General features: G+C 38.1%; 1 protein-coding gene across 1 annotated transcript in view; it reads left to right on the top strand.

The window, feature by feature from the left end:
• Nucleotides 1–13,690: 13,690 nt before the first annotated feature.
• The window catches only part of LOC129239322 (lachesin), a 118,804-nt gene continuing 111,656 nt past the window's right edge, over nt 13,691–20,838 (top strand). Inside the window, exon 1 of the mRNA XM_054874758.1 lies at nt 13,691–13,819. Coding sequence (XP_054730733.1) covers nt 13,729–13,819 — 91 coding nt within the window. The 5' untranslated portion in view covers nt 13,691–13,728. The remainder of the gene's footprint in view (nt 13,820–20,838) is intronic.

Raw genomic sequence — 20,838 nt, forward strand, 5'->3', positions numbered from 1 at the left:
TAGCAATATCACGGCTAAAGAACAACAAAGCCGCGGGCGCCGACGGACTGCCGGCTGAGCTATTCAAACATGGCGGCGAGGAGCTGGTAAGGTGCATGCATCAGCTCCTATGCAGAATATGGTCGGATGAAAGCATGCCTGCCGATTGGAATTTAAGTGTGCTCTGCCCAATCCATAAGAAGGGCGATCCTGCAATTTGTGCCAATTACCGCGGGATTAGTCTTCTAAATATCGCCTATAAGGTTCTAGCGAGCGTATTGTGTGAAAGGCTGAAACCCACCGTCAACCAACTGATTGGACCTTATCAGTGTGGCTTCAGACCTGGAAAGTCTACCATCGACCAAATATTCTCAATACGCCAAATCTTGGAAAAGACCCATGAAAGGAGAATCGACACACACCATCTTTTCGTCGACTTCAAAGCTGCATTCGACAGTACGGAAAGGAGTTACCTGTATGCCGCTATGTCTGAATTTGGTATCCCCGCAAAACTAATACGGCTATGTAAGATGACGTTGCTCAACACCAGCAGCGCCGTCAGAATTGGGAAGGACCTCTCCGAGCCGTTTGATACCAAACGAGGTTTCAGACAGGGTGACTCGCTGTCGTGTGACTTCTTTAACCTGATGTTGGAGAGCATCGTACGAGCCGCAGAACTTAATCGCTCAGGCACAATTTTTTATAAGAGCGTACAATTGCTGGCGTATGCCGATGATATTGACATCATTGGCCTTAACAACCGCGCTGTTAGTTCTGCCTTCTCCAAACTGGATAAAGAGGCAAAGCGAATGGGTTTGGTGGTGAACGAGGACAAAACGAAGTACCTCCTGTCTTCAAACAAACAGTCGGCGCACTCGCGTATCGGCACCCACGTCACTGTTGACAGTTATAATTTTGAGGTTGTAAAAGACTTCGTGTATTTAGGAACCAGCATTAACACCGATAACAATGTCAGCCTTGAAATCCAACGTAGAATCTCTCTTGCCAACAAGTGCTACTTTGGACTAAGTAGGCAATTGAGCAGTAAAGTCCTCTCTCGACGAACAAAATTAACACTCTACAAGACTCTCATCATGCCCGTCCTAACGTATGGCGCAGAAGCTTGGACGATGACAACATCCGATGAAGCGACGCTTGGAGTGTTCGAGAGAAAGATTCTGCGTAAGATTTTTGGACCTTTGCACGTTGGCAACGGCGAATATCGCAGACGATGGAACGATGAGCTGTATGAGCTTTACGACGATATAGGCATAGCGCAGCGAATAAAGATCCAGCGGCTTCGTTGGCTGGGTCATGTCGTCCGAATGGATACAAACGCTCCGGCTTTGAAAGTATTCGATGCGGTACCAGCTGGTGGTAGCAGAGGAAGAGGAAGGCCTCCTCTGCGTTGGAAAGATCAGGTGGAGAAGGACTTGGCTTCACTTGGTGTGTCCAATTGGCGCCGGTCAGCACGAGAAAGAAACGACTGGCGCGCTTTGTTAATCTCGGCCAAAATCGCGTAAGCGGTTATCGCGCCAATTAAGAAGAAGAGAAGACTGCTGGCGTAGACAGACTTAGATCCCATCACGCGCAGACTAACTGTAGATATATCCCATTCCCATTTTTTATTTATTAAAAAAATTACTTAGAAACAAAACTGGATGATTAATTTTGCGCCACCTTATATATCCAAGCAACCAATATGAATATGATGTGAAGTTTTGAATCCACTTATTGCCAATTCCTTTAGTGTCATTTTACTTTCTTGCCGAAGCCCATATTTAAATAATCTACCATAGAATTGGTTATAATGTCAATATTTTTTATAAATTTCTTATGTATTTCATTGCGAAGCCGCTTAGAATAGGTTCCTGATACACTATAGTATAGGTTTGATGGATTGATGGTGACGTAGCCGTTTTTTCTCCCGGTCACTCTAATATACTTATTCATAAAATTATAATTGCCATTTGTCACAATTAGAAACAATTTCCAGTACCGAAAAAGTAAGATTTAATTAATTGAACGTCAACATCGACCTCAAGTTAAACGCATGCCACATGTGGCATAAATATATGCTAGCAATATAATTTTGTGTCAATGGCGCGGTAACAAGAGTAAATTTGGCATTTATAGTGCTGGCGGTCCTGCAGTACTGGCTTTTTCGTTTGAAAATTCTCAGAAAAAAACAACTGAACGAGCAACTTTCCCCGTGCGACGTGTTGCACGAGTTACACAAGGACCTACAACTGTTGTAACAATAAAAGTAACAGCAACAAATAGTTGAGGCATGAGTGAAAGCAACCAAAACTGCTGCTAAACTCATACACGAACAATAAGAGCAATAACAGCTCAATGTCCTTGCAAACACGTCGCGAAGTTTTATTAATAAATACAAAACATATTTTGATACCTCTGTTTTACAATATGCAAATGTACATATACACACACACATATTTATATTTAAAAGCATGAATTTACTCATATCACAGCCAGCGCCGTTGTATTTGTCCTCGTATATGTAATGGAGTCGTTGAAAGTTTGTTACCCGTTGCCACATGCAAATTCAAATCACACAGCCACATACGAGCGAAGTGAACCATACATACAGTCAACAATGGGAGAATCATTGATGTGGGTGTTGGTTACTATTGCTCATAAGCTCTATAGGACCTATGTAGAAAACTCTTCGTGTTGCTTTCCAATGCCAGTGGCGTTTATTTGAATGTGAATTTTCAATTACTCTGTTGGGAACTCTGCTGGAATCTGTTGAAATCTTGAGCTTTCAGAAACCATGACTAGCGAGTTTCTTTTCTTTTCTTCCAAAATATGCATGTAATTATGCGAGTAAAGATGCATCAGATAGACGAGTTCCAAGGAAGCCTTGAGAAAAATATAACATATAATTTACTAGGTAGAGAGTTACATAAAATCCTCTCACTAAGAAGCTTTGGACTAAGTAGGCACTTGAGTACTAAAGTCCTCTTTCGATGGCTACTTCTTATCATTCGAATGGGTTCAAAGCTCTGAGTGCATTCGCTGCTGTAGCAGCTGTTGGCAACAGAGATAGAGGAAGGCGTCCTCTGCCTTGGAAATATTAGGCGGAGAAGAACTTAGCTTAACTTGGTGTGTCCAATTGGCGTCGGTTATCACGAGAAAAAAACGACTGAAACGCTTCGTTAAACTCGTCCAAAATCTTAAGTGGTTTTCGCATCAATCAAGAAGAAGAAGAGAACTAGAGCACGCGAACAATATAAAAGCCATAGATAAATGAATCTAAATAATCCACTTTCGTTTAGGCCCATAATGGCAACTGATGTGGTAATTTGGCGGACAGCTTTAGAAAAATATCAGCCACTTCCAGCCTTTGAAAATCGAAGGAAACGGCACTGTTCTGCTTTAACAGATACACACGGAAGTCATGAAATCAGTCAGTGCTTATAAATATACACCTGAGCTCTCAATAATAACAGGACGAAATATTTGCAAATCACATGTTCGGAAGTATTTTGAAGAAAATACTCGGCACCTCAGCAAAAAAAATTTCATAAATCAGCGACTCCAAACTTTCACTTTGTAATACTAAAATTCTTTCAAGGGCGGGGTGCAATATTTGGAGGCAGGGCAAATGGCTCGAAGTTAGACGGAAGAGTTGGTGGGGGAGTATTCTGTGAGGAGGTTCCCATCAAGCTCAAATTTAGATTTCCGGACCAGTGTAGTGTTTTCCAAACAGAAGTAGGCGCAATTGGGGAAGCTTTGGATTGGTTACTCGTTTCTGTAATTACAGTAAAGGAGGCAAATATCTACTCCGACAGCCAAGCGGCAATTAAGGCCTTGGGTTCGTTGTTTGTTTGTTCGAATTTAGTCGGAGAATGTCTGACTTCCCTCTCGATTGCATCGGAATACTTGGATATTAGGCTCATTTGGGTAAACGGTCACAGCGGTCTAGAAAGAAACTGCTAGGCCGATCAGTTAGCTATACAGGGTTTGAGACGGATTCATCGCAATATGAGAGGATTGGTGCTCCCTTAAGAACCTGTGGTCTGCGCCAACTCAGCGAGCTCTGGGCTAATGCACAAAAGTGCAAAGCCGAGAGATCCTTCTGGCCGCGGGTAGATCGGGGGCGCTCGAGAGAACTTGTAAGGCTAGCAAAGCCACAGCTATCGAAATTGGTAGGCATCGTCACCGGACACTGTCCGTTAGGTGTCCATGCGGTGAGACTTGGCATTGCTTCAAGTCCTTTCTGCAGAAGTTGTCTGGAGGATGAGGTGGAATCATCTCAGCACCTTGTTCTCAGCTGCTCTGCTCTCGTCGGTCTAAGGTTTAAACATCTGGTAAAATTCATCAGCAGATTGAAGCGGTTAACAAATATGTAAATCGCCACTGTTGGTTGTCATCCTCAAATCCTCTAATCAAAGTCTTGAATTCTTTCTGGTTCCTCTCCCTCTCCTATTCCACTCCAACCCCCCCTCCCCTCGGAATTGATTCTTTTGAATGATTATCTCAATAAAACTAAGGTCAGCGGCAGCTTTATATTGAATCCAATTGAGATATTCCCTAGCAAGACATTCGTAACAGTAAATATATTTCCTTGAAATATAAAACTAATTCGCCCCGAACTATTAGGTATGCAACTAAGTTCCCGCTGTTTGTCAATAGATGCCGCCAGCAGTGTGTGCTAGTCGATTCTAACATAACCTAAACGTCATAAACCAAGCTTAGACATATGGTAAACAAACTGCTTCGACACATTACTGATTTTGTTTTGGGGATGATTGTCACTGGGGATCGGTATCGACTTCAATTGATGCGATTGAGCCGAGCACTGCGCGAGTAGCGGCTGCAATACGCGGAGAGGCATGAAAAAGTGATTCTAAAAAACCTACCTGGAAACACTGATATAGGAAATCCTACCCCACCCGCCATATTCTCCAGATATTGCGCCACCCGATTATCACCTGTTCGGATCGATGGCACATGGTCTTGCTGACCAACAGTTCCATTCATATGAAGACATCAAAAAATGGCTTGATCCGTGGATAGCCTCAAAAGAGGAACAGTTTTAGCGCGACGGTATATAAGATCTACCAGAAAGATGGGGAAAAGTAGCAGACAGCGATGGACAATGCTTTTAGTGATTGACTTGTAACCATGTTTTTCAGAATAAAGTTGTATTTTTATCCAAAAAACAGCGAGAACTTAGTTGCGCACCTATTACTTTTGTTAGTCTTTTCCTGAAATGGCAAACTATTTATGCGCAAGTGTGCGAACATATGCTGATTGCTGTTGGCAACACTTAGAACGACCATTTCTTAATGGTGCAACAAAAGCGGTGGCGAGGAGTGACAGATTGCGAATTGATCCCCTGTGCAGTCGTGAGCGGGCTTTTGGAGATATGAATGTTCCCTACTAGACACTGTATATTTCCCATTTTTTCATAAATCTGTTGCTGTTACCCCCTACACATGGACACACGTTGCCAGCAACAATTGTGCACCCAGTTTTGCACCTATCACAACCCTTTCTTAACCTCTTATTAAAAAAAGTCATGCCTAAAGTTGTTCACACATAACACACACACATTTACATATGTATGCATGTGTACATGAACTTATGTATGTATGCACATGTAAATCGAACATGAGTTTAGAAACAAACTTTATCGTTACCAGATAACACTCTCATTCACACCCAGGCGAAACACCTAAAAATATGCAATGCTTCCTTCCTTGGAATAACGTTCCATTGTTTGTCCGTTGCCTCGTCGCCGCTTCAGTTAAGTTCTTCTACTTTCGCGATGTTCTTGAGCAGCTGCGGTTCTACTTCTGTATTTACAACAAAGATGCAGCTACATATGTATAGGTGAATGTATGTATAGATGAAGCGTAATGGATATGTTTGTATGCCCTGCAGTTAAATATGGGACGGTCTTATAAATGTGGCAGTATTACAGTAATTCACATTTCCTGACTGAGATCAAACTGGTCCAAAACCGATGACAAAGCGAAGTTACTACCCATGCATGATGGCAACATTTGATTACAATTATATAGTCCGATGCCCAAAGATGGTTTTGAAATCGCGTTAAAAAAAAATTTGTTTTTCCGTTGGATGACTTGATATTAATTGGAAAAATGTGCAAGATAGCAATTTACATAAATTTGCTCGCCATGCAAACCCTTGATTTGCTTAGCAACTTTCCAAGACTTGCGCTCAGTCAGCACCACTCCAGAGTGCAGGGCTGTGTACAAATGGGTGAGTTTATAGGTAGGTAAGGTAAGTTTCTGAGAATTTAAATACAGGGTTATTCAATAAAACCGTAGATTTTCTTTTATAAATAAAACACAACAAAATTTCTCGAAATATGCTTTCCTTAATTTCATCATATTTTCAAGTCCATGAGATTTATATACAAAACACAATAGCCGTTAAATGCTCATCACAACACTTTCTGCTTACAAAATGTGCTTATTAAAATTTGCTAAGAGTTTTCGGCATATTTGGGCTGTACATAATTTATAATGCGTATGATTTTAAATAACTGGGTGTAAACCTTAGCCACGCTGCAGATCCCCTAATCGGCGTGAATGGCAGACTACAAGCTGCTAATAGAAGTTATTTTGCTCACCTCACACTTCTCAAAAACAAATTACTATCGAGGTCGTGTAAGCTACAAATCTTCAGCACGCTAATATACCAGTAGCAAAATATGGCTGCGAGGCATGGGTGCTACCATAAAACATAGAAAAAAACCTTCTACGCTTTGAGCGTAAAATCCTAAGAAAGATATTTGGACCAGTAAGGGAAGCTGATGGATCTTAGAGAATCGTGATGATATCGTACAGCTGATATTAGCTGATATCAGGTCAAAACATTGTCCCTTTCGCTAAAGCTTAGCGGCTGATTACGCCTTATAACGCAATGAACCGAGTCGTATAGACGATTGTGAAGGAGACGCTGGCTCACCATGAGCTGGATTGGTATGATGATAATGATTTCATTCCTCAGTTCTGAAATGATCTTGGGCTATTGGCAAATACCACACTTCTCACGTAACCACAGAGAAAGAAGTCCCATGGTGTCGAATCTCTATCTCGGTGGCCATTCGATCTCGTTGTTTCATCCTGGAAATTTCGCTTGCAATAGTGACATAGTTTCATGAGCTGTCTGACAAGTGGAGCGTTCTGGTGAAACAATATATGATATTGTCCAAGTTCATATCATCTAATTCAAGTAACGATAACTTTCATCGCAAAAGCATATGTATGTATGTATAATTAGCGCGTACACCCTGTTTTGGGTGTTTGCCTGAGCTCCTCCTGCTTTTTTTGTTGTGCGTCTTGATGTTGTTCCACAAATACAGGGATCTATAGTTTCAAGCCGACTCCGAACGGCAGATATTTTTATAAGGAGCTTTCTCATGAAAGAAATGCACTCGGAGGTTTTTCTTAATTTTGGTGTTTCACTGATATTCGAACCTACGTTCTTTCTGTGAATTCCGAATGGTAATCACGCACCAACCCATTCGGCTACGGCGGCCGAAAAAGCGGTACTGGCATCACATTCGCAGAAGAATGTTCCGATAACTCCATCAGCCTAAAAATCGCACTAAAAAGTGTCTCGTTGTAGAAGCATAGCTTGTTTTTCTTTTGTTTTAAATGACATGTGGATTCCCAGTGCACCAAATGAAGCAGCTTTGCTTATTCAGTTACCCCTGAGGTACAAATAAACCTCATCGCTTATCCTGAAAAAAATTATTGATATGGACCCGTGACTTTGGAAAGTTTACAAGAAAAAGTGTAGTGGTGTCAAGTCGCGAGATATAACTAAACGCTCAAATGGTTCATGCGAAACGTCTTCCTGCTTGAACCACATTTCTTCCACATATCCATGAATTTGGGTACAAGTAGGTTGGCTATTATCATTCTGTAGTGCTTTGGTTGAAGATGGGGTCAACATCTTGTGGTTTTGGAACAAATTCAGATAAATGACGCCACCGGCTAAACATCCGGGTATTTGCTCGTAATGAACTCCGTGTGATTTAAAATCGTCAGATATAGGGAGTTCTAGCTTTTTTATACAGTCATTCATCTAAAAATGCTCTACGTAAATTTTCGAAGCCTAATCAGCAAGTAAATGACTATAGAACAGTATCTAAAATTGTGCTTCTTGGCACGTTTGAGCAGTCGGGCTTGAGTCTACGCCCCAATAAGAAATTCACCAAGTTGAAGTCTGCGCAATTTTCGTACACTATTTTTGAGCACGGCCAGGAAATAACTGCTTTGTGTTCTCCTGAATGCCTTCACATGCAGCGAGAACATTTTCGAGCTAATCTGCCATTCATTTGGTTTGGTATGCGCTAACGGTCCCGCGAACTAAACTCTGTCTATGATTTTTCATATAAAAATTCATAGACTTAAGTAAAAGATTCTAAATAATAAGATTCTAATAATAATTTACGTCGCTACTGTTGTACTTTCTACTTATTTTGTATATAAAATGATCTCTTGAACTAAAAGATTTTTTCCTTTCCACATTTGAACATCGAAACTAGTCAAAGGCAGCTGCTAAATACGGCGAAAGTCATTGCGTCAAGCGAACTTGGACTGGTATAGGCAACAAATTAACCAGTTTTGCTCGACTGTGTTTGTAGTGCGCTTTACTGGATCGCGTGCATGCATTTTTGCCCACACATTTACATATGAAACTTCTTCCTCAGTCGTCATATGCTAATTGCATCCTTAAGTTTGCCAAACTTTTACTTAACATCAATTTTATTCTTGATGACAACTTCCTCTTCTCTTAGTCTTCACCTGCTTCCTCTTCCTGCTATAGATCTTACATAGCTCTAACTCTTAATCAGTTTAACACTTTCTATTTTGCACGCGCATAAATTACATTTATCTGCTCCTTTCCCAATAGGTAATTCTACGATTATTTTGTTGCTATTGGAAATTGTCAGTTATACAATTTTTTCGGCACAGAATTTTAGCACAATTGGATATACATAAATCTGTATTTATGCATACACCTATACGTTTCTATGATATAACTAATTGAATTAAATAATTATTCGAATTTCATTTGCTAATATATCACTTTAATGGTACTTTGAATGAATGCAATGATTTAATACTTAGATACAAAAAGGGCATACAAAAATTAAATCAAATTAATTTATAAACTTGTGTCAAAATTTGTGCACTTGTGCTCACTCTATTAAGTCATTTTATATTTTTCCGAGTGGATATCGTACCCGAATGATCAGTCGTGTGTGAATTACTGTAAAGCACGCGTGTGAAAATTGTGAATTACTTTTAAGCCGACACCGAACGAATTTTTATTCTCTTTGGTGTTTCACGGAGATTCGAACCAACGTACTCCGAATTCCGAATAGTAGCCACGCATTATCCATTCGGCTACGACGGCCCCCATATTTAACCACATCGATGGTTTTCGAGAAAAGCGACACAACTCAACCGTTAAAAGCAAAAATCAACTACAGAGTTTATATATTTTTATCTGGAAAAGCGTCATAAGCGAATCTTGAAGCAATTCTGAGAGATGGCGTTAGTGTCGTTTTGTCAGGTGATCTAATTGGCGCGTCAATTATCTAGAAAACTGACCCACCTCAGTATTTTGTATTTTTGTATTATGTCACTTTTCTCGAAAACCATCGATTTAAGTGCGGCGTGCATTCTCTGTATGAATTTTTTTTGTTGGACACTTTTTTTGTATTTTAAGTTGCGAAATGAAATACGAGGGCGGTTCAATAAGTGCCCGTGCTTGATGACAGAGGGCGTTCCTGAGGGAAGTTGGTGTTAGCATCGTGTGCTGTCATCTATCAAACTACTTCAAAACAAATTTCAGACTGGTTGATAGATTAATTTGTATTTCACTAAGATGGAAAAAGTGCAATATCGTTCGGTAATTCGCTTTTTGTTTTTGGATGGGAAAAAAAGCGAGTAGATAAAAGTTGGATGCTGTCTATGGCGACGCTTTGCCAGCTATGACCACAGGACGCCCGGAAGGCGTGGTTACCGAGGAAATCATTAAAAAGTACATGACATGTTTCTCGCTGATCGGCAAACGAAAGAGCGCGAAGTAACAGAGGCCCTAGGTGTGTCGACCGGAATGGAAATTAATATTTGACAAGTTGGCTAAGCGTCGTCCCGATGCGTGCTGCGATTGCTCACAAACAACATCAAGCGGATGCGGCTGCGAACTTCGAAGAAGTGTTTGGAGCAATTTAAGCGAGATCCGAATGAATTTTTGTGTGGAGTTGTCACCGTTCATGAAACCTGGATTCATCATTACATTCCAGAAACTAAACAACAATCAAAATAATTGATTTCTCCCGGTGAAATTGCTGCAAAGAAGACGAAGATAGCCCCATTGGCCGGAAAGGTCATGACGACTATTTTTTGGGATGCGAACGGCGTCATCCTTATGGATTCTTTAGAAAAAGGAAGAACGATCACTGGACAATACTACAGTGAGTTATTCGACTGCTTTCACAAAAAATTGAAGGAGACACGGCCGCGTTTGGCGAAAAAAAGGTGCTGTTTGACCAAGGTAACGCACCAGCACATTCATCCGGAGTTGTCGCCGACAAACTGCATGAATTGTGTTATGAAATGCTGCTGCAACCCTCGTATGCACCCGATCTAGATACCTGCGTCTTTTTCTTGTTCTCTAATATGGGGAAATGGCTCGTGGAGGTTTATTTTGGAGAGTTCGAGAAATTCTATTTTTTTGGAGAGGTTAGAAACATGGTCGGAGCGTTGGGGGAAGTTTGTCTTTCTAAAACTATGGGACTATGTTGAGAAAAAAAAAAATTTGTAAAGATAGGAATCTTCATTTCTAACACGAGCAGGCCCGCTCGTAAAGCAAAATAATTAAAATATCGTCTTGATATCTTCCATTTAGATATTAGATATTTTTTGTGTTGAGTCTCCTTTATTTGTGGTAATCCTTTTGGTCCGGCTTTAGCAGTATCTTGACAAGATTTTGAGGATAATTTCGTAAAAAACAATCCTCGAGTATCCCAACAACTACACTCAATATGCATCGCTTTACCATGACGCAAAGTTTACCAGACTATTTATATCGAAGGTATTATATTTTTATTTTGAAGTTCCGTGAGAACTTTTTTCCAAACTTTGTTGGGCCTATCGTGGTGACATAACAATATTTTGGCTTCGACGCAAAAAACTACACTCATCCTCAAATGGCACAGAAATGTGGGCAACAGCAAATGGCATCCTTTTTGAAAAGATTCTGGGAAGACAACAATGGATACCTGTATTTGTAGTTCGTGAGTTGTTGTCGGGCTGTTTTATGTGAAGCATTTAATCCGCTGTCATTTCTCGACAGTTGGTAGACGTGCTCATGGTGGACATTTAAATAATGTAGTGTTTCACATATAATTGTTAAGAGTCATATTTTGAATAAAAATAGTAAAACCTGAAAGAATCTAAATTTCTATACATATGTTTTATTTAAAAAAAAATCTAAACGTAATTTTTGGATTGCCCTTTATAAGAAGCAAATCGAAAGAAATCGATAATTCAATAGTTTTGCCTTGCCAACCTTCGCTACTTAATGAAAGCTATATATGTTGCGGACTTTAAGTAGTTGCAAATTTACAATCATTCACTATCACACCACTTGCGCCTTACACAAGCTTTGGCTTAACAAGAATTTTGCCCATTATGATGACAAGTCAATTTTACCGACAATTGGCCAATATTTCAATAACCACATCCTGTTACCAGGGCTGTCAACGTTACTTGCCACCTTGTTGACAACTCTAATGAGCCGGCAGACGACGTGATAGCATTTGACAGCATATGTGCTACGAGTGACTGGTGTTGGCCGTGAATTTGAAGATGACTATGGCCGCGACTGCAGAACTTATGAAGGACCACAAGTAGTGGTGCGCCAGCTGGGTGGCGCACATTTACAGATAAAACACAGTGTTCGTTTCAAAGTGCGTCTGTGTGTGCCTCTGCGTGTGCCTCTGCGTGTGTGGGTGTGCGTCTACGCTGAGGTCACTCAAAAAGTTCGCCCTACGGAAGTTTGCATATCGTTGATGGTAATTGGCGAATTGGGAATTAGACTTCCTCACACATGCATACATACATAGTACGTGTGCGTATCGATTTGTGATTACAGACTTTGTTGGTGTAATATTATATTTTTATTGTTAAATATAGAAATAGCAAAACTTGTGTGCTGCAGTATACTCGCATGGGTGGTGGAAACTTGTGGGTGGAAGTGTCACTTTTCTGTAGATGGTGGAAAACATAAAATTAGTTGGTTGATGGATATGGAAATCCTCGTTCGTCTTGATTTTTGATATTTTTCATATTTCTTTCCAACTTCCCTCTTTGTTTTGGAAGTATTCGTTGTGGTGTCAGCCAACGTCATAGCAGTGGAACCTACTTTCGTAGCCATTTTTCAACCACTAAAACCAGCATCATACATTTGGTATGAATAGACCCGTCAGCAGCTAGCTAGTATTTGCCGTACTCAATCCCACACACTCACAAGAACACACGTAGTTACTTGCTAACTCACACGCACACGCACCCCCTTCCCTTGAAGAAGGCATTGCAATGTTTCCATCCACACTACCGCACGCCACACCACCCAAACCAGCCACATCAGCAGCATTACAGCCACAACCACAATGGATATATGTATGTGTGCACATACCTACATATACAACGTAAACTTTATGCCCCTACTGAATCATCACGTCGCTGTCTGAATCAAAGCATAAGCCACCAAGTGCCACCACAGCTTGTAGCACTTGTCATACCATTTGTCAAAACAGCCAAGTATACTCCTCCTTCGCGATAGCATTGCGCATGTGCTGCACTTCTGCTGGCATTTAAACTTACATTTTTGCTGCCCTATTGCAAAATAGCAAAAAAAAAACATAGTCCACCATGTGCTAAACAAACTGCTTGCTACCCACCACGTGGTGGAAGGTATTACACCGCTCAGCCATTGTTTGACACATTACCTTCCACACATTTCGAAGTTCGATTTTTCGTCGCTCGCACGAAGATTCGCCGTTTGGGCATCATTCGGCGCTCCAAGCCAGTCCTTGCTCTCGTGCAACACAACACATGAGCCGAAAAGTAGGCCCGAACAGCTGCCAACTACATCGTGCAGCATTCGAATTGGTCCAAGCGTTGCGGCTGGGCCAATGCGAGCTGGATTAGGAAGCTGTGACTTTAGTTTCTGTGTGTCGCTGCTGTAAATTGGACGTGTGAATTGGGCCAAGACGAACGCGTGTGACATAGCATAGTGAGATTTGGTGGCTATTGCAACAGTATTAAAAAAAGATAATAATTAACCGAAGCGAAGAATGTTAGTGTTAATAAAAATACGAAAAAATAACTGCAGAATGACCGAAAGATTTTAATGTTGAAAACAAAAATACATGAAAATGCTAGCCAAGTTAAGAGCTTATTTGCAACGATTTGCTTCTAAAGTTTTTCAAACATATTTACACAAAAAGTGAGAAAAAATGGTGTCGAATAATATTAAAAATGTCAGCCTTGGTATAAATAAATACAACAGACAGGCTTTTAAGTAAATTTTGTATTTAAAAGTGTCCTTCCTTTTTTTCTTTAAAAAAAAATAAATTGTGTTTTGGTCAATGAAATAATATTGTTACCGCCAAAAAACAAAAAGTTAAGCAGAAAATAATATCAACAACAACAATAAAAAACAATGACATTAATGTATCGCTTCTTTCTGGGCTCGATCAGTGAATATGAAAAGATGAGGATCGTTTTATTGCTGATTATTACGCTTATTAGAGGTAAACAACAACAAAAAGCATTCAGTTTAAGTATTTCTTTGACAAAAACAAAATTCTAAACAAAATTTAAAAACGACCTTTTTTAAAACTTAAAAAAGAACAGAGACGCTAGAAAATAATCGTTTAATTTTAAGCATTTCTAGCTAGTAATAAAAAAAGCGGTATTTTATTTGGTATTGCAGAGCTGTCAAATTAAAGTGTCCATTAAAAAAATTTAAGTTATGCAAAAATGAAGAGTAGATTTTCATCAACAATAAAATTTCTTTTTATACAAAAATGAAAAAAATAAGTTTATTAACAAATAAATTTTGTCCCATGCAAAATCGATAAAAACAAACTATTCACAAAAAATTTACTCTCATGAAAAATAAAAAAAATTGGTTACCCTGCAAAAAAACCACACCGAACTTAAAAAAAGAAGCATCTATCAACAATTTTTTTTTCACTCTTTGGCAGATAGCGACATAAACCAATATTTCGAACATGAAATTGTATCAGTTTCTCCTGTATACTCATGCACCTCCGTTATTCATCTTTTTCTTAAAACAAAACAAATTCGGTATGCTAAGTTTAAAAATCTTCGAGAAGTGATACCAAGCCACCCAGATCACTTTTTTTCAAGGGGAGACTGTAGAATATACTTAAAGTTGTAACAGTACTTTGAGGTTGCTTTTGCAAAAGAAACCTAAGTTGAACTAAAGTTCTAATTTGGCCAAATCTTAGCTAAGCAAAGTGTCATTCAAAATACGCGCCTAATTCTTGTTTTAAAGTAAAAAAACAAAATAAGTAAAAATTTATATTCTTTCAAGTTTAAATGTTTTTACGCAAAATATGTACGACTTCTAACAATTATTTGTGAAAAACCATCATTTCGTGAGTGTTACTCCTACCGTAAGGCACCTTTTCAAGACGAACTTATTTTAATTTTTGTAATTACTCTTATTTTCACTTGCTAATAATCAGCTGTTTGCCCAGATTAGAATCACTTAAGTCACCGATGTGCATGCTCGATATTTGCTCGAAAAGAAATTGGTGAGACGCAAAATCTTAAGTTAGAATTGAGTCCCGCATGAAAATGCATTGTAATATTTGATCTTCATATTTTTCTATTTTCTTGAGACTGTGGGCACAAAACTCTAAAATTATAGAAAACGTTTTTTTTCTAATATCGGTTAGACCTCGGCAGGCGACCCCCGAGTAAATTTATGACACCTAGCAACAGCCAGAAACGCACTAAAAATTGGAGGAGAAGCTCGGCCTAACAATCCTAACACGACCAGCAAAAGTAGTACGCACTAATTATACAAGGTTGCGCAAAATGAATCACTCCCTCGAAAAATTTATAATTTTTTTAAATGGTCTCATACGTCAATCATATTTCACGCTTAAGAACTAGACAGCTGCAGTATACAAACTGGCAAGCAATGGAGCGCGCATTATGATTAATATTTCCTACGGTTCCAGGGATTAACAAAGGCCCACAACAAATGCCTTCCATTCAGATTTCTTCTGCTCCAGTCTCTTAGCTTAATTTCAGGTTAAATTCATGGCGCGCGTTTCCAAATCTAGCAATCGTCTCCAAGCATTCGATAGCCTCCTTCACCTACGACTGTCTTGGGAATTCTAGTCAATAGCACGTATAGGATAAAATAAAAATTAACGTCACTCAAAATCTTTTTTTATTTAGTTTTAATTTTGGTGGCCGCCGTAGCCGAATGGGTTGGTGCGTGATTACCATTCGGAATTCACAGAGAGGTCGTTGGTTCGAATCTCGGTGAAAGCAAAATTAATAAAAACATTTTTCTAATAGCGGTCGCCCCTCGGCAGGCAATGGCAAACCTCCGAGTGTATTTCTGCCATGAAAATGCTCCTCATAAAAATATCTGTCGTTCGGAGTCGGCTTGAAACTGTAGGTCCCTCCATTTGTGGAACAACATCAAAGACGCACACCACAAATAGGAGGAGGAGCTCGGCTAAACACCTAACAGAAGTGTAAGCGCCAATTATTTATTTTTTATTTTTTTTTTAATTTTGGTACTAATTTTAAATTTGCGCCACCCTATTTTACAATTATATATAGGTATATATGTCGTATACAGTGGCACCTCGATTTAACAGAGTAGCAGCGGATGGATAAGTTCTTCGAGATATTGCTAGTTCTGTCATTTTATGATGTTAAAACAACAATATAAAGAAATTCCAAAAAAAAAAAAAAAAAATCCAATGAAATTCAGTAATGTGTACTATAGTTCCATAAAATGTTTTCAGTCTTTGTATGTTGAGTATAAATTTCCCAATCGATTTAAAATTAATTTCCTAATGAGATAAAAATTGTATGCACACCTCAGACCTCGAAGATATTTCAATACAAATTTATGATTAATTCCCTAGTTAGTGCAAAGCTCGAAATATTTATAAGCACTACATTTAAAGTCTAATTTGACCCATATTGGGATTAAATGCTAAATTTGTATATGAAAATTCGTGAATAGGTAAAGAATTACAATAAACCAGAAAATAAAATGGTAGAAGTCTACAGAAAAATGATGCACATACAAGGCTGAAAAATGTATAACATTTTAGAAAAGAGCTAAAACAAGATTTCTCGGAGACTCACATAAATATTTAACTTTGTAGAGGTTGTCCTGAAAATGTACATTGGGGTTTCATACTTACTCTAACCATTCTAATTTTATACCTCTTTTTATATACACTCCATTTTTATAAAAATGTAGCTCATATTGCAGCAAAAATAATATAATGCAAAGTCTCAAACTTGATAAAAAATTTCTTCGAAACTTTGAACTTTTTAAACAGAATTAAAAAAAAAATTCTGAATACGTAGTTTTATAATCAATTGAATTTTAGTACAACATAGTGTAAATTTCGAGTAACTACAAAATCCCATGATGTTTGACTATTTTTTTGTTGTTTTGTTGAAGTGTCACGTTCTTTCTTCTATTTGTGGTATTTTGTAGCTACTGAAATTTGCACTTATTTACATTAAAATTATATAAATATAATAAATTTATTAATGAAAAGAAGGCCACCAAACTATGTATCCTGAAAAATTCGGGATGAAAATCTTCATACAAATTTTGAAAATTTGAATTATTTGGTTTTTGTAGTAGTATGAACTATATTTTTATAAAAAAAAGTGGTGTATTTATAATTTTGCAACAGGGTGTATAAGAGAAGAAAGCATAAGGGTACGTATTAATAGTGTTGAAGGCAAGTAAAAGACTGAAAAGGATACAAAAGTGGACTAAGAATTATAAAATTCTGACATGAAAAAGCTCCTCATAAAAAATATTTCCTATTCGGAGTCGGTTTAAAACTGTAAGTCCCTCCATTTGTAGAACAACATCAAGGCGCACACCACAAATAGGAGAAGGAGCTCGGCCAAACACACAAAAATGGTTTAAGCGTCACTTAATATACATATATAGGTATATATGTATATATAAATATAAGATTATAAAATATATTATCCGAAGTCCATGTAGATTTTTAATGTTTTAGAAGTTCTCCAGAAAACGTATTACGTTTTATTTAACTAATCTTGCAAAAAACTTTTTTGGACTGGCTGTAGAGAGTTTGGCACCTTAGTTGGTAATTACGGACATCTTAAATTTTATTACTTTAACGAAGTTATATTACTTCAATAGCTCGTTTGTGATTTTGAATGCTAAATATACGGATTTTCTTAATTTTCTTAAAACATTTCGTCACATCTGGGTCTCGAATCTGTGAGCTGTATGATTTACTCGTCTTATCCTTCAGGTGCAGGCTCTATGCGGGGTGACTGAGATTTCTTGGCTTTGATAAATCAAACATTAATAGAACAATAATGAAATACAGGTATATGAAATGAGACCAAATGTCAGCCTTTTTTTGAAGTTTCAAATAACTCTATGTTATATTTGCCGGGCTTTTGTCATTAGGAATTGGATACCCCTGTCTTTCATTTAATTTGATTTCATTTAGCTTAGATAAAGACGTTTCGTTACTGCTAGTACTCGTAGCTCAGAGCACTAGCCAAACAAAATTTTTAATGCCCCCTGTACTTTGAGTAGTAGTAAAGAACTCGAAATCGGCCGGAAACGAAATTATTAATGTGTACGATTTTTAACAGGTAGGCGAGTAATAATGTGAAAACAACAAAGCATTGAAACTCTTGAAAATAAAAGCTAGCGACACTAGAAAAACATAAGGAAATGCTTGGTTTTAGCAAATAATGAAGTAATTAGCGCAGCTGTTACATTCCTCAAATGTTTAAAAATGGCCGTTTGGCCATACAAGTTTTCAAAGACAAGCAAGCCAAGTACAGCAAGAAAAGCCATCATTCATTTGGCCACCACTTTAAAAAGAAAGTGGCTGTTGCTCACCAGTGACACAGCTTAGTATACGAGGATTAGGCCTATGAAACTGGAACTCTCGCTTAAATGGTGATGGATTTTCCGAACAATTAAAGCGTGTACTATCATTCAATAGGTCATGAGACCTACTATGGAAATGAAACCACAAGTAATAACGATCGTCCTTTGACTCTACTCATAAAACCTATTTGCAATCGAATTCGTTAAAAGTCAAAGTTCGCACTGAAAATTTAAGTTCCCTTTGTTATAAATAAGAAAGACTAAAAAAGCCAAAAAGATAACACAAAGGGATTTGCTTTGAAGGCAGTGCTCCACCAAAGCGAACAGAATGTGCAAAGAAATTGCTAGAGGAATGTAGCATGTCCCTCACTTCACAGATTTAGGATCTACTACGGAATTGGAGATATACCTCGTAATTGTTTATCTTAACGGGCGAAACCGCTTCCATAGAAATGCACAGTGGATGGCGGCAAAAAATAGTTTTTCTAAAGTGGAAATTTTTAACCTTTCATGAATGCAATGTTTACTGAAATAATTAAAATAGATATATGGAATCTGAAAGGACTTTTAGTTTGGTGATCACGTTCATACGTTGGCTGGGCCATGTTGTCCGAATGGACACAAACGCTCCTGCTCTGAAAGTATTCGATGCTGTACCAGCTGGTGGTAGCAAAGGAAGAGCAAGGCCTCATCTGCGTTGGAAAGATTAGGTGAAGCAGGACTTGGCTTCACTTGGTGTGTCCAACTGGCGCCGGTTAGCACGAGAAAGAAACGACTGGCGCGCTTTGTTAAACTCGGCTAAAGTGGGCCTTCCCTTAGTTGGACCACAACTATTTTCGGATTACTCTAATATCTGGCCGAAGACTAATTTTAAAAATTCGAATTTAGAGACTGGAATGTCTTGCCTTTTGTATGACAAGTGGGCATCACTGGTGAGTGACCACGCCCATTTTCAAAACTCCTCGTTATTCCAATGCAGTAGCAACCTACATATGTTAAACTTCAGCTTAACCGTATAACTCTTTCTTAAAAAGACGAGTCGACGTGGCAGTAGTGAATAATTCCTAAACGGTACCTTTCTTATCTCTTCTTTGACATTTGTGAAGTAGACAGAGCTACCTAATTATCCATTATAGAACAGCGCACTAAAATTATTAAAACTTCCTACGCTGTACTTTAAGAACAACTTATCGTGATTTTTTTAATTTAAATACGCGTCCAAATGAGTCGATAATATAAAGGTGGTGAAAAAGTTTCAAGCCATTTCTACGAGGCAGAACAGACGGGGGCTTTTTGAAAAGTGAAGAATATGTGAATAAACCAACAATAATTCCAAAGCTGAAATACAACATGCGGATCGAGATTTCCGAACTCAGTGTGATAATGTGTGAGCCAGTCCGTGAAAATATTAATTCTCGTATGACAGCCTGTAGACGTGCTCCTGGTGGGCATTTAAATGATGAAATTTTTCATTTTTTTTAATAGGCGTATTTTGGACAAAAATAATGTACATGTTTTATTTTGAAACAAGACTTAGGCTCGTCTTTTGAAACACTTTTTATTCTATGCAGCGTTTAATACTAAGCTCGCCCACTGAGCGCCATACCGTTCTGGCAGATATGTCGATGACACAGTCCAAAATTCCTTGGCATGGAGCATATTATTATTGCAGTGATTTTTTAATTATTATTCAGCCATCCTTTGGCGTATTCTTTTAATACCTCGACAGATTTTTCGATTACTCAGTGACTGCTATTCTGAATGTTCGATTTTTTCGCGAATTTTATAACTGAAGCCTTCCACACTCGTACAACATCTGACATTTCTCTATTACTGGACCTCGTCGTTTTCAGGAAAATAACTGCTTGTTATATTTATTCATATGGTGTTTTTAAATGGCAATAGTATTTACTTTCTTTTAACAGTATTTTTCTGCTTCGATTTTCAAGGCCGTCCTCAGAAAACCTAGTTGTCAAACTACTTTCCATACTTCCTAAAATATTAATAGTCATTCATCTGATAACCGTTTTGGACCTTAAAAAATAAGTTTAGCTAAAAGATTCGATGATTCTACGAAAACAATTGCGAAACAGTCTTCGAACATAATTCTCTTGACAGAACTATAAGCTTTAAAAAAACAATTTTCTGTGAACGCGTATTTGACTGAAGTTATTTGCGTAGAGCAACAGTTAGCTAGTTAAATCACAAAATATACCTCTTTGAGTTACTTGGACATAATAGATTTTTATGATTTTATACCAACTTATCAATTTAAAAAAGCAGTATTATATGGCCACGCCTTAAGCTAATTAGTAAATCGCTTGGAAAAGTTTCTAATTAAATTTTCATTTCATTTATTGTCTCACGACAAAATTGACGGATGAAAAGTATTATATAAAATACTTTACATATAGAACATGTACGCTTGCCTTTTAATCTGTCTGTTACAAAGATAATACTTTCATAAAAATCACAGGACTCGTGCACAATTAAATAAATAATATTTCCTTCAAATATTGAATTTAATATTGGCGAATATTTATTTACACCGGAGTCCATAAAGTAATAGACAAAAAATTAATTAACTATTCCGAAGCGCAAGCAAAATATTTAATATATGTAAGTACGATAAAGTGTTTT

This window comes from Anastrepha obliqua, chromosome 2 (assembly GCF_027943255.1).
Source record: "Anastrepha obliqua isolate idAnaObli1 chromosome 2, idAnaObli1_1.0, whole genome shotgun sequence".
NCBI classification, from domain to species: domain Eukaryota; kingdom Metazoa; phylum Arthropoda; class Insecta; order Diptera; family Tephritidae; genus Anastrepha; species Anastrepha obliqua.